Source organism: Nilaparvata lugens, chromosome 7, assembly GCF_014356525.2.
Source record: "Nilaparvata lugens isolate BPH chromosome 7, ASM1435652v1, whole genome shotgun sequence".
In the NCBI taxonomy this organism is placed as follows: domain Eukaryota; kingdom Metazoa; phylum Arthropoda; class Insecta; order Hemiptera; family Delphacidae; genus Nilaparvata; species Nilaparvata lugens.
Genome location: NC_052510.1, coordinates 4,808,288 through 4,833,614, shown reverse-complemented (window position 1 = coordinate 4,833,614; position 25,327 = coordinate 4,808,288). Strand labels below are relative to the sequence as shown.

Sequence of the window (25,327 nt, the reverse complement as noted above, 5' to 3'; positions counted from 1 at the left end):
AAAACCCTAAAATTTCTGACTTTTTTCAATTTTTCCATATTATATCGTGAACCTTAAGTTTCTCAAGAAAAATCATTCTTGACAAAATTAAAGAGAATAAAATTTACAATAAATTGAGTGGTCGCGCAGGATTCTACCATCTTTAGATCCAGAGCTACGAATTTTTCAAAAAAGGGGTATTTTTAAAGGGGTTTTCAAAATTATGCAAATCTACCACTTCTTCCCCATACAACTTGGATATCTTTCCAGTATAGATAAAAAACCACACATCACGTGAAAGAAAGAAAAATTAATTATGAACAGGATTCCTTAGGAATTTCGAACAGATTTCCACACAGCAGCTGATTTTTTACCAAGTTACATTGAGATATAATTGATTGCATGCGTCATTGCATGCAATTAATAATCCACTCGACTGCTGATTTATGATGAATAATTCTATTTTCTGATTTTTACTCCAATATTGGCGTATGAAGGAGGGTCCTTTCCCTTTTATATTATCCTTAAAATGCAAATTTCAAAAAACTCTATACATAGGTACGTCGACGTGAAATTCAAAAAAGAACATACCTGTCAAATTTCATGACAATATATTGCTGAGTTTTCTCTGTGAATGCGGAACATAAATATAACATATAAACAAAAACATATAAACATAAAGAGAAATGCAAAACCGTCGACTTGAATCTTGGACTTCACTTCGCTCGGTCAATAATTATCAAAATTAGGGAGAGAAACAGTTTTGGGTTTATCCTGTTGATTCTCTCCCAATCATTTTATATTGTGATTGTGGAATGTGATAAATAAAAATAATAATAATGAGCAATGATATAATAAATTCTTATTTCAACTAGAATACTGGAAAGATGGTTAGCAGATGAGTTAAGAGCCTCAGTGGTGATAAGGAAACAATTTTCAATTAGTTTTGCAGTGTTGAATAATAGCCTAATTTCAGAGTTGACTCTTCACTGTGGACTTTCACAATTTAACAATGATTCAAACAACTCCTTCTCTCTGATCTCCAGTAATCATGGAAAGAGTCACTACTCTTTAGAAAATAAATAAAAGCCTGTTCAGTCCTGAATTTTGTTGTAGAACCTTCCTGCTTTTACAAGCATTGTTCAATAATTACTTATTTATAATGGGTTGATGTTATGGCTATTATCGTTTTCCAATTCAATGAATTGAAGCTGAAGTGCACGTTATAATGTCAGTGAAGAAAGATAGGCGAACAACGTTGCCGATCCTGTCTTGTCAATACTTCTATGGACGGTAACTGATACAGGTTTATTGCACAGCAACTCTTTTTTCAAAATTGAATATGTACTTATCAAAATTTCAACTGGTTAATTCCTTTTAGTTATTACTATTATATCACTGTTACTAGTAGTTCTGTGAACTGTAGACCTCGAGCAGAATTCTCATCCACAAGTACCTGATTGAAACTATAGACCTTATGGAAATGAAGCAATAGACTGGCTTCTCCACACATCTGTGTAATCACTCGACTGCTGATTTATGATGAATAATTCTATAGTCTGATTTTTACTCTAATATTGGCGTATGAAGGAGGGTCCTTTCCCTTTTATATTATCCTTAAAATGCAAATTTCAAAAAACTCTATACATAGGTACGTCGACGTGAAATTCAAAAAAGAACATACCTGTCAAATTTCATGACAATATATTGCTGAGTTTTCTCTGTGAATGCGGAACATAAATATAAACATATAAACAAAAAACATATAAACATAAAGAGAAATGCAAAACCGTCGACTTGAATCTTGGACTTCACTTCGCTCGGTCAATAATTATCAAAATTAGGGAGAGAAACAGTTTTGGGTTTATCCTGTTGATTCTCTCCCAATCATTTTATATTGTGATTGTGGAATGTGATAAATAAAAATAATAATAATGAGCAATGATATAATAAATTCTTATTTCAACTAGAATACTGGAAAGATGGTTAGCAGATGAGTTAAGAGCCTCAGTGGTGATAAGGAAACAATTTTCAATTAGTTTTGCAGTGTTGAATAATAGCCTAATTTCAGAGTTGACTCTTCACTGTGGACTTTCACAATTTAACAATGATTCGAACAATTCCTTCTTGACTCTGATCTCCAGTAATCATGGAAAGAGGCACTACTCTTTAGAAAATAAATAAAAGCCTGTTCAATCCTGAACTCTATTTTTTTGTAGAACCTTCCTGCTTTTACAAGCATTGTTCAATAATTACTTATTTATAATGGGTTGATGTTATGGCTATTATCGTTTTCCAATTCAATGAATTGAAGCTGAAGTGCACGTTATAATGTCAGTGAAGAAAGATAGGCGAACAACGTTGCCGATCCTGTCTTGTCAATACCTTCTATGGACGGTAACTGATACAGGTTTATTGCACAGCAACTCTTTTTTCAAAATTGAATACTCATCAAAATTTCAACTGGTTAATTCCTTTTAGTTATTACTATTATATCACTGTTACTAGTAGTTCTGTGAACAGTAGACCTCGAGCAGAATTCTCATCCACAAGTACCTGATTGAAACTATAGACCTTATGGAAATACAGCAATAGACTGGCTTCTCCACACATCTGTGTAATCACTTGTCAGCTGATTTATGATGAATAATTCTATAGTCTGATTTTTACTCTAATATTGGCGTATGAAGGAGGCTCATTTGGCCTTTTATATTATCCTTGAAATGCGAAATTCCCAAAAACCTTGTATATACGTCGACGCGCAATTAAAAAAGGAACATACCTGTCAAATTTCATGAAAATCTATTACCGCGTTCCGCCGTAAATGCGCAACATATTAACATATAAACATTTGAACATTCAAACATTTAAACATTCAAACATTCAAACATTCAAACATTTAAATATTTAAACATTAAAAAAAATGCCAAACCGTCGACTTGAATCTTAGACCTCACTTCGCTCGGTCAAATATATTGTACCAAACTGCTATAGCCTATATTGGATAGTAATACATTTCATTAATCCTATACAAGACTGTAGGTAACCTGTATGTAATCTACACTATAGTGAGGTCCACGTTATAATGGCAGTGGAGAAAGATAGAAGAACAACGTTGCCGATCCTCTATCTTGTAGATGCCTTCTATAGACGGTAGCTGATACAGTTTTATTGATATAAGTTTTATACAGTTTTATTGATGATATCAACTGTTCATTCTCGTTTACAATAGTCAATTATATTTTATTAAGCAAGAAATTATATTTTTCAATCATTTCATAATGAATTTCCATAATTAAGGTGAAATATTTTGTTAAATAATATTAATTCTACATTGTTAGAAGACGATCTGGCAACAGAGCAAAGCGAGAAAGAGATAGCGCTATCCGCTTTGTTGAATGATAGACAAGGATAGCAATACCATTGCTAATCAAACACTGCCATTTTAACGTGGATCTCACTATAGTTATAATTTCAAGAAGGTTTGTGGATTAGTTATATTATTAATATACTAATGTGAGAAAGTTCATAATAATTGAAATGCAAGCTAAAACATATAGGAATCATTTCTAATTTTATAGAAAGCATTTATAGGAGTCGTGTACAAATTAAAGAATCAATTGTTCCTTAATGAGAGTATTGATCTGTGAAGGAGATCTGAGGAAGTCAGATATCTGTTATTTTCGTTCTTTTTTTGAAAAAGTAACTACATTCAATTAAATTTTTGAATTTTTAATTCAATCACAATTATTCTCCTCAACCTATAATGTATTCAACCTATAACTATTCAACAGGCTGCCGCTAGAAATTAGAGCGCTTCCAGTTGGTCGTTTCAGGATGGTCGTTAGCAAGTGGGTTACATCTAAGTCCTTCTATACGGTGGAAGAGTTTCTTGAAGGTGATATTGTTATTAATGTTTAGCAGAGTTGAGTTTGTATAAGAATTTTCATAAAATAAGCATATTGTGATAATGTTACACTTGTGGTACAGTGTTGAGTGTTTTAGTTGGTTTTGTGTTTTTGTTTTATTGTTTGATTGTATTCGGTTGATTCAGTTTTTGGTTGTATTGTCACTTGGTAATCTTTTGTTTGTATTGTGATTTCCGCCAGTGATATGATTATGTTATTTTTATTGTACTGTTTGTATTGTGACTTTTGCCTATTACTGCACTGTATATGTTTATTGGCAATAAAAAATATCTTATCTTATCTTATCTTATCTTATGTTTGATAGATGAATGGAAATAAATCCATAAATGGAAATAAATTATATTGATGGAAATAAATTGGAAGTTGAATTTGTTCAAATATGCAATTAGGAGGTACTGGGTTCGATTCCCGGGCTGACAAATAATATTTTTGTATAGTAGCGCTCATCGAATTTCCATCAAGCTGTTAACCCTGTTGTCTATATTTGCAGTAGCAGAAGTCTTCGGGGTGATTTATATCAGGATTTAATTGGGATTTTTGTTTATTAATAATTAATTAAAATATCAGTGAAACCTCGTTTCACGGTGCTTCACGTTTTTAGAAAATGGAATAATTTGTAATGGATATTATGGATATATAAGCTATAGGCTTATACAATTATTGTTGACAGAAATGAATAAACAGTAAGTAATATTTTATGAATATGTATAATAAGCAATGAAAAATTGCTAATAATAGATGAACTATTAATAAAATACAAGTTAAAATACTTGAAAATGGCCTCTGGTCAAAACTAGTCATTAAAATATTTTTATGTTTTTAATAAAAGTTTATAATATTGTTTTTTATTTGAATCAAGTAACCCATATTAGTGAAGTGATTTAATGAACGATTAAGAGTATGGATTGAGTGATAATTTGAAATATTTCTTCTATGTTTGGTTTTGAAACATCTAAATTAAAAAATCTACTTTGTGAAAATAATTCAGGACTGAATATTTTGTGAAGTGAACAACTACAAGACTTAACCTATTTCGGACTATGTGTAACCTTATCTAAATTTGGGAGAGGAATAGCACAAGGTTACCTTATTTTGTCTCTCCCTATCATTTTAATGTTGTACATTGTAATAGAATTGGACTCAACACGAGCTTTATTCGACATTAATTATATGTAACAGAGATAACAGAGATATATAGTAACAGAGATAACAGATTATAAATATTACAGCTGTTTTATCATCACAATCTTCCCCCCTTAATATCAATCGGCTCTCGTGGGGTATTGGGCGAGCTGGCGAAGTGAGACTGTCGATTCTTTGTCGAATAAAGAATAATAGAAATAATTATTTATTATACCACCTGCTGACCAGCTCCAATTACAACGACGAAGACGACAAGGTGACCGGTGGTCGCAACGGCTACGGAGCCAAACTGTGCAATATTTTCAGCTCGTCGTTCATCGTCGAAACCAGCTCCAAGGAGTACAAGAAGAGCTTTCGACAGAAATGGGCCGACAACATGTCGAAAACTTCGGAGCCGAAAATCAAGGAAGATGACGGAGATTTCACGAAAGTGACATTTTCGCCGGATCTGTCCAAATTTAAGATGGATAAGTTGGACAAAGACATAGTCGATCTGATGTCAAGGAGAGCCTGCGACGTTGCCGCGTCGACTGGCGGCGTTAAAGTGTTTCTCAACGGCAAAAATCTTCAGATTAAAACGTTCAAAGATTATGTTGATCTATATACGAAGGATAAATTAGATTATGATGAGAATCCTCTGAAGATAGTCCACGAGAGATTCGGCGCCCGCTGGGAAGTAGCCTTCACATTATCCGACCAAGGATTCCAGCAGATCTCCTTCGTGAATAGCATAGCCACAACAAAGGGTGGCCGCCACGTGGACTATGTAGTGAACATGATCGTTAAGAACATAGTGGCGACAATGAAGAAGAAAAACAAGGGCGGCATGGACATGAAGCCGTTCCAGATCAAGAACCATCTGTGGGTGTTCATCAACTGTCTCATCGTCAACCCGACGTTCGACTCTCAAACTAAAGAGAACATGACGTCACAGGAGAAGAACTTCGGCTCCAAGTGTGTGCTCACCGACAAGTTCATTGCGGGCGTGCTTAAATGTGGCATTGTCGAAACGCTACTGGTCTGGGCCAAAACCAAGGAGCAGGAGAAACTGCAGAAGGCGTCGGGCAAGAAGCAGACACGGCTGAAGGGCATTCCGAAGCTGGAGGATGCCAACGACGCCGGCAAGATGGACTCTGTCCACTGCACGCTGATCCTGACCGAGGAAGATTGGGCCAAGACGCTGGCTGTGTCCGGGCTGGGCGTTATCGGCCGTGATCGCTACGGCGTCTTTCCGCTCAGGGGTAAAGTGCTCAACGTCAGAGAGGCCAGTCACAAGCAGATTTTAGAAAATGCTGAAATCAACGCAATAATAAAAATTACTGGTTTGCAACACAAGAAGAAGTATGAAACTTTTGAAGACATGAAAACGTTGAGATATGGAAAAATAATGATCATGACTGATCAGGATCAGGACGGTTCTCACATTAAAGGTTTGCTAATCAACTTCCTGCATTTCTATTGGCCGTCTCTGCTGAAAATGAATTTCATCGAACAGTTCATCACCCCGTTGATAAAAGCGACAAAGAAGCAGTATTTTAATCTATAATAAAGCAGTATATTAATCGAAGTGAGACTGTCGATTCTCTGCCGTCGTTGTGGCGAACAAACGCATATTCAGGGTTACTCTCGATTAATTCAACTTTTTCAACTTGCGATTCTTGTTTTGAGTTTTTTGTCATCTTCTTCAACCATACTGGTCCAGGTGTCAATAGCCAGGTTGGTAATGGTTTTCCATTACTTGAGTTTTTTGCATGTAAAAACATCCGCTCATGTGGTGTGCAGTTGGTGCTTGTGCATAATAGGGAACGAATAGAGTTAAGGGCATCGGGGAGAACTTGTTCCCAGTGACTGTTGTTCAAACCTCTCGATTTTAGGGCTAGCATCACACTTTTCCATATAACTCCATTGTACCGTTCGACTTGCCCATTACCGGCTGGATTATAGGGCGATGTTCTGCTGCTGGCAATTCCTTTTGATAGTAGGAAATTTTTCAAAGCTGATGACATAAACGATGTTCCTCTATCGGAATGTATGTAAGACGGTACACCAAAAAGAGAGAATAGTGATGTAAGGTGTTTTATTACTGTATTAGTAGTCATGTCAGGACAGGGGAAGGCAAATGGGAATCTGGAATATTCGTCTATAAGAACTAAAATATACTTGTTCCTTGAACTTGATTGTAGTGGGCCTTTGAAATCCATATTTAGACGTTCAAATGGTCGAGTTGCTTTGATAAGGCGGCCAGTTCCTTTGGCATAGCGTGGTTTCATTTCAGAACATGTAATACATTTGGAACATACTTCTTTTACATCATCTATTGAATATGGTAAGTTCTTTGTTTTGGTCCAATGATGGAGTCGAGTAACTCCTGGATGACACAGGTCCTCATGAATTTTTATCAGTTTCTTTATATCTGTATGGCATCCAACAGTGGCACAGACTCTTGATAGTGTATCTGCTGGTATATTCTCTTTTCCAACTCTATAAATTATATTGAACTTATATTCTGACAATTCAAGGCGCCATCGTTGGATTTTGTCATTCTTAATCTTGCTGGTTTGTTTATTACTAAACATGAATGAAACTGATTTCTGGTCTGTGATAAGTGTAAATTCTCGTCCAAGTAAGTAATGTCGCCATTTCCTGATTGATTCCACAATGGCATAAGCTTCTTTTTCCACTGCAGAGTGCCTAGTTTCAGATGTGGAAAGAGTTCTTGAGAAAAACGCCACTGGTCTCTCATTCTGTGTTAATACTGCTCCAATAGCGTAATCTGAGGCATCAGTTTCCAAAGTGAACGGGACTTTTTCATCAATGTGCACTAGAACTGCAGATCCTATTTCTTTCTTTAATGATTCAAATATATTTCTGCATTCTTCATTCAACGGGAAGTGAGTATTATGCACAAGTGGATGGATCTTTTTTGAAAATTCTTTTATCCATTTGGAGTAGTGTGCAAGCATTCCAAGGACACGCTTCAATTCTTTCTGATTTTTTGGAGCTGGTAAGTCAAGGAGTGGTTTCAATCGATCTGGATCGGGATTAATCATACCCTGACCAATTTCGAATCCCAGAAAGGTTAAATTCTCCATAGATATTTTACACTTTTCTTCATTAATCGTGAGGCCATATTTTTCTGTTGCTCTCCAGAAATTTTCTAAATTTTCATCATGTTCTTCTTGGGTCCTTCCACATACAATAATATCATCTAAATAGGCATAACATGATGTCAAATTTTCTTCTTCTATGATTTGATCAATCACTTTCTGGAAAGCAGCTACTCCATTCGTGACTCCGAACGGAATTCTTTTGAATTGATACAGTTTGTGTCCAACTTCAAATGCGGTGAAATGCCTTTCCTCAGGCAAGATTGGTATCTGGTGATAGGCAGATTTCAGGTCAATAGATGAGAATATTTTATATTGCGCTACCTTATTGACTAATTCTTCCATTAGTGGTAGTGGATAGGCATCCAAATTCGTGAATTTGTTGATGGTCTGTGAATAGTCAATCACCATACGTTTCTTTTGGTTCTCTCTTGAAGTAACAAATGCTTGAGCTCTCCAAGAAGAATGACTATTTTCTATAATATCAGCATCTTTAAGCCGTTTGACTTCATTCATCATAAACAAGTAATCCTCTTCTGAATGTCGTCTCGATTTAGTCATTATAGGCCGACAGTCCGGTTGAAGATCACGAAACAATGAGACAGGTTCTACTGTAGCTTGGGCTAGAGCACACTTTTTAATTTCATAAGTAGGCCTTCTTGCGTCATTGTCTTCATTCAGTTGTAGTGCTGCTTTAGATCCACCGAAATCAAAAGTGATGGATGAAAAGTTCTTTAGAAAATCGTGTCCCAAAATTACACTAGCGCAACATTTGTTCAATACGATCAAAGGAAAATCATTATATTCTTCGTTCTGGAAATATATTTCACTCAAAGCGCACTCAGTTGTTTTAGTGTTGCAGGCACTTGAAGCAAATGTAATCAAATTGGAATATGGCATAGTTTTCATCTTCGATTGTACTAATAGTTTCTTATCTATAAAACTTGCTGTGCTCCCAGTGTCTAATAGTGCCAATGTATCTATTCCATTAACACGTATAGGAACAAGACATTTTGAGAGGTCAGTGCTGGTATTTGCTGCTGAAATTACTGTGGCAGATACCATTTGGTTTTTTTTATCGTTTCGTGCTCTGCATACTTTTGAAAAATGGCCTATTCGATTACAAGTTAGGCATGGTTGTCCTTTTGCTGGGCATTGGCTATTATCAGTATGATTATTATAGCCACAAAATCTGCATTGAATCTTCTTTTGGTAAGAATTACGGACTAAAGTCGTTTTCTCGGTATTTTTATTCTCGTTTGCTAGGACTGTGTTAACATATTCTGAACTGGTTTCGTATTCTTTAGCAATGTTTTCAGCATTCTCTAACATTCGTGCTTGTGAGATAGCGTCTTGCAAAGTTAGCGATTTCATTTCGAAAAGATGTTGTCTGATTTTCGATGATTCTAATCCGGAGATGAACGCGTCTCGGATATATTCACTTTTGTTATCGTCAGCCGTGACTGCTTGAAAGTTACATGGTAAACTTAGCCGTTTTAGTTTATTATAGAATTGATCAATTGATTCTCCATGGGTTTGTTTTGCTTTAGATAAGCAGTAACGTGCATGTACTACATTTTGAGGTTTTATAAAGCTTTCTTCAAGAGTTGTTATAGCTTCTTCAAATGATATACAATTGCAAATACTTTCAAAAATATTCGGTGACACATAATTGATCAAAACATTCAATTCATCCTTTTTCGGGATTGAACTGTTTTTTAAGAAGTTTAAAAATGTTACCTTCCAATGTCTCCACGTTTTCGGTGCTTCATCTGAATCTTGGTCAATCGATAAAACTGTTGGTTTCAGTATTTTTCCAAGCATTTGGTTTTGCGAATCGTTTTCTCCTTCACTGACTAAATCTTGACGTTTACTCGTTTTTCTTTTCGGACCCATTTATTTTATTTTTAATGTCGAATAAATTGTAATAGAATTGGAATCAACACGAGCTTTATTCGACATTAAATATGTGTCTTAGTAACAGAGATAACAGATTATAAATATTACAGCTGTTTTATCATCACATACTTATTGTATGAATCAATAAAGAATAAAAATAAATTAATGTGTCCAATACATCCAATTACTTGTACAACTCAATAAATTGACATCAAAAAATCTTATTTATTTATCTTGTACAGTGAAAGATTTGGAAATGTTTTCTCTCTCCAGTTATATACTTTTCAATATAGTTACAATATAATCACAGATTATGTAGCAGATAACTGATGTTGTCTGATGTCTGATACACGCTAAAATAGAATAAATAAAAATATAAATCTAAGTACCCCATTTAAAATTGTTTAGTCACAGCATGTTTCAGCTATATGAAGCCATCATCAAGTCATTATTCAACAGTAGCCCTAAAGAAAAAAGGTAAAAATAATGTGTTTGTAAATACCAAATCTCATACTTATAGCAATTGTGCTATTTTCCATGATATATATTGATCTTCAAATCAAATAATAACATTATTAATAGTTTTTTAATCCTATAATGTAGTCCTATAAATAAGTCTCAAAGAATGTAGTTTCTCTTCTAACCAGCACGGTAAATAGAAGAAGATTTTTATCAAGAAGATTTTTAAATATAGAAAAATATTTTTCATCTAAATACAGTGCTAACCAGTGCCTTTTTAGAATACCCTCGTCTTTATCGATTGATAGTACATCATAGATATAAAAGGGAGAGAAGAGATAAGGTAACCTTGTGCTATTCCTCTCCCAAATTTAGATAAGGTTACACATAGTCCGAAATAGGTTGTCTTGTAGTTGTTCACTACAAAAAATTTCCAGTCCTCAATTATTTTCACAAAATCGATTTTTAAATTTAGATGCTTCAAAACCAAGCATAGAAGAAATATTTCACATAATTATCACTAAAATATGAAATATATTATTAATTAACCTCTGGTAAACAGGTATTCATTAAATTAGAAGCGTAACAAATTGTTTCACTTGCCATTCTGTACGAGGTCAATAGTCGATAATTACTAATTCAAGTGTGACTGGCAATTCCCAATGCAGTAATAATAGATTTATTCCCCTAACAAAAATGTGCGATTTACGAGGTTTTGAAGAGGATAAGGGAATACCAATGATCAAATTGATTTGTGAAAGGAAGATGTCTTACAAGATTCAAATATATAATAATTCCATGTAAAAAAAATCACTACCAGTATGAAATACTTTGTTAATTGATATTAATTCTACATTGTTAAAAGACGACAACAATTCTGGCAACAGAGCAAAGCGAGAAAGAGATAGCGCTATCCGTTTTGTTGAATGATAGACAAGGATAGCAATACCATTGCTAATTAAACACTGCCATTATAACGCGCACCTCACTATATAGGCTACCAATCATATAAATCACGGTTCATATATTCCACTATCGTAGACTACTGATAGCATTTATTTAGATATACCTATGTCCATCATGAATAGCTATATTTTTGTTACCTATATCTCTCGAGACAACATCAATCAAAACATAGTCAGCTTATTATGACAATGTCACTTGGAAGGTGGCAACGCAGATAATAATATTTGTTGTCAAAATGTGGCCAAGGTTGTAACAACAAAGTTCATCTACCAAGGATTAGCTTGCCTACTGCTGTCAGAGTTGAGAGTAAATAATCAGCTGTTGTCGAATTTTCAACGGTGATTGCTTTGTTATGTGGAACTATTTACTAGACTAGTAGTTCTGTGAACAGTAGACCTCACGCAGTATTCTCATCCACAAGTACCAGATGTCAACTGTTTTAAATGTTAACAAACTCAGTTCACGTTTGAATTTGTATTCCATATGATATAATTCATCCAGTTCCGTGCTGATCTTTCTATCTGATGAAAATTATTTTTTTAGAATCAAAAATATTATAATTTTTCCAGCACTATTTAGTTCATTAGTTTATTTTTATTCACTTATTAAATTAGTTTTTTCGAATGTGAGAATATTGATACTGATGGGCATGCATAATAATACCATGACTGCAAAACAAAATATTGAAACCAAAGACCTTAAAGCTGCGATTAGACCAAATTTATTAAAAAAATTTTAATAACTCAATCCTTTTGATAAGGTATATTAGATTGAACATAACTTATCATACACATGATGAACATATGTGTTTGTCAACTTCCGTTCAATCTAATAGAATCTATAAGGATTAAGTTATAACCATTTTGTTAATAACTTTGGTGTAAACCCAGCTTAAAGATGCATACCTCTTTAATGTCTTTGATTGAAACTATAGACCTTATACAAATACAGTAAAACTGGCTTCTCCACACATCTGTGTAATCACTTGTCAGCTGATTTATTATGAATAATTCTATAGTCTGATTTTTACTCTAATATTGACATATGAAGGAGGCTCCTTTTTCCTTTTTTTATTATCCTTGAAATGCAAAATTCCCAAAAACCTTGTACATACGTCGACGCGCAATTAAAAGAGGAACATACCTGTCAAATTTCATGAAAATCTATTACCGCGTTTCGCCGTAAATGCGCAACATATAAACATTTAAACATTAAGAGAAATGTCAAACCGTCGACTTGAATCTTAGACCTCACTTCGCTCGGTCAATTATTTCATCATTTTATGATTTCTTCATACAGTAGCTCAAATTATTTTTCAGCATTTTCTGTCTCACTGTCTGACAAATTTTGATTTCTTCTTTACAATTTGACGTTATTGTCTTATTGAATAAAGAACAAAAATTATTTAGCTTCGAATAAATCAAATTTCATTGGAGCAGTGAACAAGACAGTGAAGTAATTTGCAGCTTATTCTGTTTTTCGCTGAAGTTCAAATTGTTTTGCTTTAGATAAATCAAATTTTGATTGGAGCTGTGAAAATTTCCAGCTTATTCTTTTATTTACATACATTTTCTAGCAGTTTCTGCACTGAAACCAAAGAGTGATTTAATAGTCCATGATACAGTAAATAAGTATATAATTAATCCATGTTATAATTCAAATCAAATCAAATCAAATAATTCTTTATTCATCATTGCATCAATACAATATAAATAACGTCACAGTAAAAGAGGTCAAAGAATTTCAACATTAACAACATCCTATATGTCGACTGATACTACAACAATTTCAATCAGAAATTAATTCTAATATTTAAAAATAGTTTTTTCCTCCACCTACTGTCTAAAGTACTTACTTTACTCCCTGAAACATAATACTAAAGTGTCACTTTTTCGCTCTAGGTAGTAAAAAACAGAAAAACTCCCTAGGGAGTAAAAGTGATTCCATTTAAATAACATAGAAAGCATCTCTATTTTAAAAACTTACATGGTAATAGGTTAGAAGGTCTAAGCTCAGATGAGAAAGCGTAATAGAGGTGTCTGTCATTGAGTCAACTGAATTCAATACCACAACCAGAAATTTGATCAACTCATGAAATATAATGTTTGTATGATATTATATTCTTAATATTAGTAGACGATAAAAATTTATACAATTTTTAAAATATTTTATTGTATTCAAAATACCAGCCAACAAATATTTTTGATCTGCATTCTGCAATTCAAATCTGAACCGCGTGATCTGGAGTCAGCCATTTTTGGTAGCCCAGCTGATATAATTGTTACACTTGGCCGATAGATAGCGCAATCAGCAGTGCCTATCAGACGACCGGTTTTTAGGTTTTAGATTTTAGGTTATGTTGTTAGGAAACATTGTCACCAATACGTAAGTTATTAGAATGATTTAATTTGCAGTTTCTATAAAAAAATGTAGATGGAGGAAAAATGTTGTGTACATCACGAGCGAAAAATACATTTTCTCCCTCAGGAAAATTGTTGCCCTCGGCTTCGCCTCGGGCTTCAAACTTTTTCCCTCAGGGAGAAAAAGTCGTACTTTTCACTCTAGATATACAAATAACTATTTCATCGATAGATTCAGTTCAAATCTAGACCCACATCAATCCTAGTCTGATTCATCAAAAAGTACAATTCCATCCTACTATGTCGACTGATACTACAACAATTTCAATCAGAAATTAATTCTAATTTAAAAATAGCTTTTTCATCGATAGATTCAGTTCAAATCTATACCCACATCAATCCTAGTCTGATTCATCAAAAAGGATTCAGGAGAAGATGGTATATTGACATCATATATTCGGCAAACTTTACCTTTCATTGACAGACGATCTGTCGCTATTTCCTGATTCTTAACTCTGTGGGTCGAGCTATAGTGCTGTAGTATTGAATGACTGGCAAAATATTATTATTATGAAATGGTGGACCATTGACACAGATTCATAAGTGCGCCATCATTGTCTGATTTTGTGTCTCTCGGTTATGCAAGGCTAAAATACAAGAGTGCTATAGGCGAGATTCACTTTAAACTGGCAGCATTAGTTAAATGAGGAAGCATTGATGTTATCAATGAGGAATACTGTCAGTTTGAAGTGAAATTTAGCATAGATAGATTCTTTTTAAACTGTCAGCATTAGTTAAATGGGAAGAATTGATGCTATTAAATGGGGAATACTGTCAGTTTGAGTTGAAATTTACCATAGATAGATTCACTTCAAACTGTCAGCATTGGTTGAATGGGAAGCATTGAAGTTATTAAATGGGGAATACTGACAGTTTGAAGTGAAATTCACTATAGATAGATTCACTTTAAACTGTCAGCATTGGTTGTATGAGAAGCATTGAATATATTAAATGGGGAATACTGACAGTTTAAGTTGAAATTTACCATAGAGAGATTCACTTCAAACTGTCAGCATTAGTTGAATGAGGAGCATTAAAGTTATTAAATGGGGAATACTGACAGTTCAAAGTGAAATTCACTATAGATAGATTCATTTTAAACTGTCAGCATTGGTTAAATGGGGAAGAATTAATGTTATAAATGGGGAATACTGACAGTTTGAGTTGAATTTACCATAGATAGATTCTCTTTAATCTGTCAGTGTTCTCAATTAATAGCATCAATGCATTCCTATTGAACTAAGGCTGTCAGTGAGTCTTAAAATATTGGCTCAGCCTCGAATGTAGTCCCCCTAAGTAGACTGTACAAATCGACAGAGCATTTTATTTTTTTTTAGAATTTATTATAATATTTTTAACTATTTCTTCCAAATTTCAATTCCATAATTATTTATTAATTGATGCATGAGAGTTGCAGATTAATAACAAGCTGACAGTGAGTCTTAAAATATTGGCTCAGCCTCGCCTGTAGTCCCCCTAAGTAGTCTGTACAAATCGACAGAGAATTTTATTTTATTTTTTTAGAATATTATAATATTTCTAACTATTTCTTCCAAATTTCAATTCCATAATTATTTATTAATATTGATGCATGAGAGTTGCAGACAAGAGGATTCAAGTGGACAGCATCATCATAATATATCTGATGGCTTCAGAAATACTTTGAAAACTAGACTATAAATCAGCTAAAATTCAATTATATACTATTCCATATAGTTTGATCTAGTAATATTTAAATTTGATTTTGAAATATTTCTTCTTCCTCACCTGTAAAGTTGATCTATCTTGAATAAAAGTTGACCTAAACCTTGTTATATTCTATCAATAAGAGTACCTTATTTCATTTTGAATGAAAAAGACTGAGAAATTGTCAAAAAACCACTGATTTATTGATAATTAGAAAGACCCGTTTCGGTTATTACACCATTGTCAATCTCTGATAAACTCTGAGTCTTTCTAATTATCAATAAATCAGTGGTTTTTTGACAATTTCTCAGTCTTTTTCATTCAATATGAATAATTACCACAATATCAACTTCTCAACTACACAAAAAGTACCTTATTTCATTTTTATTTTATGGTATTTTATTTTGTAAATATTATAATATTTCTACTTCCTCACCTGTTAAGTTGATCTATATTGAACAAAAGTGACCATAAACCCTTGTTAAATTCTATCAATAAGAGTAGTTAAGGTGAAATGAAACAGATGTTGCCAGTTGCACATAGTTCATGTTTTTTCCCACAAAATTATGTAGTACTGATATCTCTTTGATTTCATCCTAATATGGAGGAATTCCTCAGTATCTCATGTTCCTGTTGTGAGGTCCACGTTATAATGGCAGTGGAGAAAGATAGGAGAACAACGTTGCCGATCCTCTGTCTTGTCAATGCCTTTTATTGGGAGAGTAACTAATACAGGTTTATTGATGTAATATATATCACAAATAGAATCAAACTAAATCTCTTTTCTGTATAGGGCTACTTTTTATAGAAATAGAAATAAAAATCTCAGTACCCTTCATGATGTGATTAAAACATGTAATTAAATAATTCATAAAGGTTACTGAGATTTTTATTTTCCTTTCTAAATCAAACTAAACTTTGATGTACTTTGTAGAGGCCTGAAATTTCTTAGAAGAGTGCTATCTATGCCTAACAATAGGTAACCTTCTGTTTGTTTAAAGACACTGGCAAGCTTGGCTGCAGATGAGTCGACGGAGGCAGGTTTAAGTTATCGATGTGATTTTAACTGTTCATTCTTGTTTAAAATAATCAATTATATTTTGTCAAGCAAGTATTATATTTTTTAATTATTTCATGATCAAGAAAAAGTATTTTGTTAATTAATTATATTTTTACATTGTTAAAAAACAATCACGAAACAGAGTAAGGCGAGAAAGAGATAACGCTATCCGCTTTGTTGTATGATAGACAAGGACGGAGCATATTCAGGTCCTTGCAAAAAAACTAAATCAAGCTTATTTTGTAATTCTCACCCTCTCTCACTCACTAGACAAAACCACCCTATTGGCCGTCTACTACGCATATGTCTACTCATATCTGAGCTATGGAACCATTTTCTGGAGAAATTCTGTTGATAGCGGTAAAATTTTTATAATCCAGAAAAATAGTAATAAGAGTCATTTGTGAATTGAGATCAAGAGATTCTTGCAAAGCATTCTTTAAAAACCTAAACATTCTAACGCTGCCATCTATTTTTATCTATAAATTGTTGGTTGTTGTTAAACAGTATTTAGATAAATTTCAATTCTGCACAGATAATCACGGGTATAATACACGTAATAGTAGTCTCATTGCTTTTCCAGTACATAGGCACACAGCTCTTGAAAAAACTAGCCTACATTCTACTCTGGAATACGTTATTTTAATAAATTACCTGCAGCCATCAGAAATCTAGATTCAATAAACAAATTCACTTTGTTGAAGTTCTGACACTGTGTTACTAGTAAATATTTGAAAAAACACTTACTTTTGATTGGAGTCTTGAGGAGTCTTGAGTCTTCTTCAGGCTGATGAAGCTCCTCTTCAGGAGTGAAATGCATTCCTCAAGACTCCAATCAAAAGTAAGTGTTTTTTTTCAAATATTTACTAGTAACACAGTGTCAGAACTTCAACAAAGTTATTATATAGTGTTTCGTCAAGGAAAGCAACTTCAATTTCAAAAACAAATTCAAACTAACAGTTAGAAAAATGCTAGTAGAGAAAGCCCTATACTCTACTGCCGAATTTTAATTTGTGAAAAGGGGCTGTAGAGTGTAACTTAACTTTTTGTGAATTTCATTTCCATGTGAATTTGATGAGATACATCATAGAGTATATTTATTTATTTTACTTTCAATAAGTTAGAACTAAGTCTTTTAGATATAATTTTGTTCTGGTATTGACATGTCACCAGTCAAATGAGTGTTACTCAAAAATTGATGTAATGTGACGATAAATAAATGAAATATGAATTGTCATATTTAAGATGAAGTATGTGGTTAATTGATTATTAATTCTACATTGTTAAAAAACAATCTCACAACAGAGCAATGCGAAAAAGAGATAACGCTATCCACTTCGTTAAATGATAGACAAGGATAGCAATACAATTGCTAATCAAACACTACCATTATAACGTGGACCTCACTACATAGTTAAAATTTTTGAAGAGAGTAATTGTATCTGTGGTTGAACGTAATGATTACACTAGTCTGCTATTTTTATTGGAAACGTTTATAATATCAAAAAACACACAAACTCACAAAACAAGTTTGAAAATAATAATACAGAGGAAGAATGTAGTCTCCAAATATTTATATTATAATAATTAAGAATTATAATTCTAGTCTGTAATGTTTCCACTTAAAATGTTAACAAGTGATCATTTTCAAATCTTTCCTTTTTGCAATTTAAACAGTGGAGTAACAAGGTGACATTTTAGGTACCGTATTTTCCGTGTCACTAAATATAAATGGATGATCTTTCATCACTTTTTAAATATGGTCTCGCCCTCACTCTCAGTTCCCTGTAATTATTTACAGTTCTTTCTAGTTCTCTATCGTTACTTACAGTTAATTATCGTTATTCACAGTTCCTAATCGTTACTATTTTTATTGGAAACGTTTATTATATTTAAAAACACGACCTCAGAAAACAAATTTGAAAATAATAATACAGAGGTAGAATGTAGTCCCCAAATATTACTCTCAGTTTCCTATCGTTACTAACAGTTCCTTCCAGTTTTCTATCGTTACTAACAATTATTTATCGTTATTCACATTTCCTTTCAGTTCCTAATCGTTACTATTTTTATTGGAAACGTTTATTAGTATATAAAAAAACACAAACCCACAAAACATGTTTGAAAATAATAATACAGAGGTAGGATGTAGTCTCCAAATATTACTCTCAGTTTCTTATCGTTACTAACAGTTCCATCCAGTTATTTGTCGTTACTTACAGTTATTTATCGTTATTCACAGTTCCTAATCGTTGCTATTTTTATTGGAAACGTTTATTATATCAAAATACACCAACTCACAAAACAAGTTTGGGAATAATAATGCAGAGGTAGAATGTAGTTCCAAAAATTTCACTCCAAATGCAAGAACAGCGTAATAGGACAATGATCACTGCCGTAGATATCATTCCGCATCACATTATCGCAGACGGCCGTCTTCAGACGTTCCGACAGAACGAAGTAATCCAGTCGCCAGCCGACGTTTCTTGACCGCGCGTTGCCCATATACGTCCAGTACGAATAGCATCCCTCTTTGTCAGGATATAGGTCGCGGAAGGTATCGACGAACCCGCATTTCAACAGCTCTGTGAATCCGTCTCTCTCTTCGATTGTGAAACCAGCTGATTTCGTGTTTGTCTTGGGGTTGGCCAGATCTGTAAATTATTATACAAATATCATGTGATTATTGCCAGGAAATGAATTGAGTCATAGAGAAAATATAGCACACGGAGATATCCCATGGTTTGTAGAATTCATTCAAATTTAGGAAGTTTTGTATCGAATTAAGGTGTTGTGTATCAAGTTGAGATTCGTTCGTGCGTGGGGGTAAGGCTGTTCCTCTACGTGGTGCCTCTGGACCGACTGCAATATGATTGATATAAATGCAAGAATGAACAACACGAGAATGAAAAATATAAATGCTCTAAGAGTGTTTCACCAGAATTCCAATTTATCAGTCGGAGAACAGACTGCAGCCAATACAGGTGACACGAAAAAATAAGTTGAGATGATACCGTATCATGCATGGTAAAACCATAGAGAAACAATAGCATAAGTAGATATCCCATGGTATAGGGCGTTTATGTCGCAACTTTTACTGTTAACTCAAGCCGATAATTCATGTAATTCTTTCCCGTGAAGCTGAGTGACACTGGTAGTCTCTCATATTGTGCCATTCATACACTCTCACCTCAACAAAACAGTAGAAATCTACAATAATCAACAGTAATCGGCTTGAGAGAACAGTAAAAGTTGCGACATAAACGCCCTATATCATGGGATATCTACTTACGCTATTGTTTCTCTATGGTAAAACTGTATCATTTTTTATAGTGATACTGTATCATTTTTTATGGTGATACTATAAAGAAAAGTTAGGTACAAAGATAGTAACCTACAAAACAAATCATTTTTTACTAGACCTGGAAGGGGGTGAATTTATTGTAGAAGAAAACTGAAATCCAACTTACCGATAGGATTATGAGCCACGTTCAAGTCTCCTGTGAGAATAACTGGCTTTTTGGCATCCAGCTCTTTCAGGTGATTCCGAAACAGTTCATCCCATTTCAAGCGTTTGCTCAGCGTTTTCAAGCCCGCTCCTGCATTCACAACATCTGCAAAAGATTACACTAATTTGAATGAAAGATTAAATGACAATATTAAACGAAATTCAAGATTCATTTAGAATCAACCACCAGAATATGGATTGAATATAATTGAAAGAATTTTATTCATAATCATGTACAGGTACATCACTCAGGAATAGCGTCAATATAATGCAAACAAACATAACATAAGAAGTAGTATAGTGAGGTCCACGTTATAATGGCAGTGGAGAAAGATAGGAAACCAACGTTGCCGATCCTCTGTCTTGTCAATGCCTTCTACGGAGGGCAACTGATACAGGTTTATTTATGTAATATTAACTGTTCATTCTCGTTTAAAATTATGAATTATATTTTATCAAGCAAGAAATTATTTTTCCCTACAGGTACGTTGGAAAGTGGCCATTGCTGTACTGATTACAGAACGCAAAGAATCACTTTTCCGCTCTAGTGCGCAAAGTATTACTTTGCGCACTCTTAATACTAAGGCCCGGTTGCACAGCAGCCGGTTAAATTTTTAGAAATTAAGATTTATTCAAATTTTTGAATTAATTGGATTAATTTAATTTTTAATTTGAGAATTATCGATTATTAATTTTCAATTGGATTATCAAGTTTAAAATAAATTAAAGTTGTTATTAATTTATACAGACAAACATCTGATGGATTTCAGCCATCATTTTACCAATCATCAAACCACTTCTCATATTCAATGGTAACTGCAGGAGAAATTTAATGTGAAATACGTGCGCAAAGTTCGTTTGCTGCACTCAAGAAACAATTCTTTCGGTAAACGTTTCTTTCGGTGCAGCAAACTGTCACTTTGCGCACTAGTTGCACAAATAACTACCGTATTTAAAATGATTTCATAATTTATTTTGATAATCACGATTGGCTAATTTTGTTAATTATATTTCTACATTGTTAAAAAACGATCTGGCTACAGAGCAAAGCAAGACAGAGATAGCGCTATCCGCTTTGTTGAATGATAGACAAGAATAGCAATACCATTGCCAATCAAACACTGCCATTATAACGTAGACCTCACTATAGGCCTTAAAAATCTAGGCCTTATAAATATAGGCCTATCTTGCTAATGTAAGCAAGATGTGGAACGGCGGGAGAAGCCTCCACCAAATATGTAAGAACGATGTGCCTTCACCAATTATGTAAGGGGGGGAAAGAACTATGATAACGAAAGAGAACAGAATAACCATTACTTTAATGAGTCTTTAACATATTTAAATCCAAACAAAACAAGATTAATTTTATTATAAAAACATTATTGATATGAATTAATGGGGAAAACACTCGCTTGCTGCTGATGATGATTCAATCTTTGTGGTTATGAAAATATTAAGAACAATGATTTTATCCAGTAGTCACCTACCCTTTTGAATATGGCTTCCCCCTTTGGCATCCACTGGTTTAATCGCGACTTAACAGTTAGTATTTTTAAATAACAAAAATTAACTGAACCAATGAATAGGCTCAGAACCCGTCTCCCTTACAATACAATTATTTTTAAACTGCCCGATCTGTGACAGAATAACTGTATTATAAAACGAAACGAAATCTAGACTTTTTCACTGGATCAGCCGGACTTTACTAGCAGTCCTAACGAAAGAGCTCTGCCCAAAAGTTAAATTTTGGGTATTAATATAAACTCAGTCAATGCCAAACATGAGAGCCATTTCAAGTACATATTTTAATCTGTCGCACAAGCGGCACGTTTGTTATTAAAAACAAAAAGAAGCTACGTTAATATTGAAAACAAATGAAATAAACAATCTTTCTGTCGATGACAAAGATTGTCCAAAGACAAAAACACTGTTCATTGAACTTTTTTTAATTTCAAAACTCTAAAATTCTGATCAATATGAGATAAATATATGATTCATATAATTATATGTCCCATATGACCAGGTGACACATATCACAAATAAGAACGATTTCTAGTTTAATTGCTCAACAGTGCCCATATATTAAAATTTGTTTTAAGGTGTAACTCACATGTATTGACAAGGAAGAACTTTTCAAATTCAGCAGTAATGACTCTTCCCTCATCGTCGAATTCAGAACTGCCAAGTCCGAACTTCACCTCAATCGGCTTCACCTTTGAATACATAGCCACACCTGCGTAGCCCGGTTTAGACCCTGGAACATAAAAAAATACGAAAATGGTAATTCGAAAATACTTTTTCCCAAAAATTAACTCGCACTAAATTTAGACACCCAGTTGCACAATAGTCTGTTAACTTTTAAACTCGACTAAATGCCACAAGAACCAATCAGAGAAGCCATCTTTTAAAAAAAACTGATTGGTTCTCTTCAAATTTAATGATGATGATTTAAATATAACAGACGTTTGTGCAACCGGGCCTTATGGTGTGTACAGACCTATGCGCTACGAGCACGTGCATTTCACTTATCATCAGCTGATGCTATTCTTAGAATATCTTATCATGATTTCATCAGCTGATGAAAAGTGAAATTCTCATTCACACTTTGCATCGCCTTAACAGAGTGAGTCATAATGTATGGGAACCCTTCAATAAGTTGGAGACTGTTGTAGATATAATACTGTAATTTTCAGGATGAGTTATTGGTCAAATACTAAATCTTTTGACGTACAAATGAATTTTAACCCCTTATAAGGGGGTGACTTAGGGGTTGCAACTCGAATATTTTAAATTACAATATTTTAAATTTAAGTTACAACCCCTGAATCACCCTCTTATGAGGAGTTGAAATTCAGTTGTACGTCAAAAGGTAGAGTATTATTTGACCAATAACTTATCCTGGAAGTTACAGTATTATAAACAACAGTATCCAACTTATTGAAGGGTTCCCATACATATGACTCATTCTGTATATCTTCCAGTTATCTCTATTTTTCATTTCTCCTTCAGTCTCTCCTTCTCCTCCTTTTTTGTAATTTTCAAGGAAAATCAATCCAGGTCAAGAATCAAGAACAAGTTGATTCATTTGAAAATAATATAGAATGTAGCCTAATATATTTTAATATTCATACTAACCTGCCAGAAAGTGTTTAGAGTATCCGGCAATTTTACCTCGGGTGGTAGCTTCTCATCGGGGCATTTGGTCTCCTGCATGCAGAATATATCTGGATCTTCATGCTTCACAAACTCCGCAAAACCTTTCTGTAAAAACAAATCAGAATCCAGTTCACAATAAACATTATTCAAGACTAACTCAAGAGAGTTTGTTATGAGTTCTACTATATCATTGATGTTTATGGTTGCTTCATCTTTTAGGTCGTGTTTATATTCTACAGTTTGGCTATACGTCAGCTTGTGAATTTCGGGGATGAGATATTTTGATTTTCTTATCAAAAACTGCAGAAATGATGTGTTGAGTCTTCTTCATATGCAGTGTAAGACTGTGTTATTGGGCCTACATTACTCAATTTGAAATTACACGTATGCCTAGACCACAAGTTGGTGTAGTAGGTGGCCCAGCCTGATAAGCTTGGACACATTGGTCATCCACACTGCAATGTGACCAGTGCCTTATCATGGCCAGTGGTATCCAGCGTTGGCAAGCGCTCGCTACACGGAGCACCACATTCAAAATGGCAAATTGAAAATGGAGTGGGAGGTTAGAAATATCAACTAGAAGTAACACAACAAAACTATAAAAACAATAGAATAAGTAACGCGATAACAATTTGGGCTACAGCAACACAATTACACAAAAAACAGCAGAATACAGAAAACAGACAAAATAGAAAACAGCAAGCATTAGTTGACAAGTGTGGATGGGTGCATCGCTTGGATCTTTGACGAGCTAAGACCAATGAAGGCCAGCGCAGGCAAACCACCTATCCACACTCTTACGCTGGTCTTCATTTGTACGTAATGGGTTAACATGCAAATGCGGCATAACAATGAACACAATAAGAACCAATGCCTCTGACTTGCTTGGATACCCAGAGGGATTGGCGGCCAAATGTATAGAATGCTTAGGAGACAGTAGGACACCAGCCAGTTTACCAGCTGCTAGAATCTGGTGACCCTAGAATAATAAGCGTATTATAGATTGAAGATTAGAATTACTCACCCCAGCACAAGACCTAAGCCCAGCCACATTCCAAGATGTTATCTTGAAGTTCCACTCCTTGCCATCTTCAGTCTTTCGCTCGCAAATCTTGTAATCCGGCAAGGCAGCAAAATCGGTCTTGGCGGGACCGGACTTGGCTGGCTTCTTTGACGCTGGCTCCTCGGCTTTGTCAGTTTTAGCTGAGCGACCTCTCTTCTAAAAATGTAATAGACAGCTTGTTTGAAAAAACACTCAAGAATGGAATGATAACACGTTGGAACAGATAAAATTGAGGATGATTAGCAGCAACTTACCGCATCTGCCACATGTGCATTTAAGGTTTGTACATCATTCTGTCATTTTAAATTTAGTATTCCTATTTTGAAAATGATTTATATACTACATATCATGTCAACAAACGTTATAAAATACTAAATAAATTACTTGAAACATACCTTCATCATTTCAAAGCTTGAGTACTTTGCTACAGTATCCTTTGTTTTACTGAGCGTTATTGTCGCAACTATTCTTATAATATTTACGATTCAAATTGAACAATACCACTAGGAGAATAAGATGAAAACTCAGACGATTAATTCAAATTATAAATGAATAAAGGAAAGAAGGGGTTTTGACGTTTTTGTATCAGATCAGATCAGAATGTAAAATAATGTGAAGAGGTGAGATAGAGATAGGGACGTTCCGATACTTTCGATACTTACTGGTATCGATACTTTGCTTTCGATACCGGTGGTATCGGTATCGGTATCGAATGATTCGATACTTTACTGGTATCGATACGCAAGTTGGAGTATCGAAACGGTATCGAATGGCGAAATGGGTAAAAAAGTAGTTCACTTCAATCAATTACATAATCATAAATAAATTGTTATATCAATCTTAGAAGATTATAAGGATTAATATAGATGAAAATTATAGTACTGAATTATAGCCCAGTGTAGCAGTTACCAGACATTATGACATCACTAATAACAAACAGTACATAACTGAC

General features: G+C 34.0%; 2 protein-coding genes across 2 annotated transcripts; one reads left to right on the top strand and one right to left on the bottom strand.

Annotated features, from left to right (window-relative positions):
- The first annotated feature begins 3,816 nt into the window (after positions 1–3,816).
- On the top strand, positions 3,817–6,597 carry LOC111046313 (DNA topoisomerase 2-like). The gene is made up of 2 exons (XM_039431831.1): positions 3,817–3,877; positions 5,138–6,597. Exons 1-2 carry the CDS (start codon positions 3,817–3,819, stop codon positions 6,595–6,597), a joined length of 1,521 nt encoding a protein of 506 aa, XP_039287765.1.
- An 11,534-nt stretch (positions 6,598–18,131) lies between these two features.
- Positions 18,132–25,004, bottom strand: LOC111046320 (exodeoxyribonuclease). The gene is given in 7 exon segments (XM_039433482.1): positions 18,132–19,302; positions 20,119–20,262; positions 22,267–22,410; positions 23,292–23,333; positions 23,336–23,417; positions 24,337–24,531; positions 24,771–25,004. Coding segments are annotated over 7 exon segments (918 nt in total). The 5' UTR covers positions 24,780–25,004; the 3' UTR covers positions 18,132–19,000.
- Positions 25,005–25,327: the final 323 nt, after the last annotated feature.

Excerpts from the sequence above, each read along its gene's own strand:
- LOC111046313 (XM_039431831.1), top strand. The coding sequence starts at position 3,817 with ATGGTCGTTAGCAAGTGGGTTACATCTAAGTCCTTCTATACGGTGGAA. Across the intron at positions 3,878-5,137 it reads GGTGGAAGAGTTTCTTGAAG|CTGTTTTATCATCACAATCT; the intron begins GTGATATTGTTA and ends TAAATATTACAG.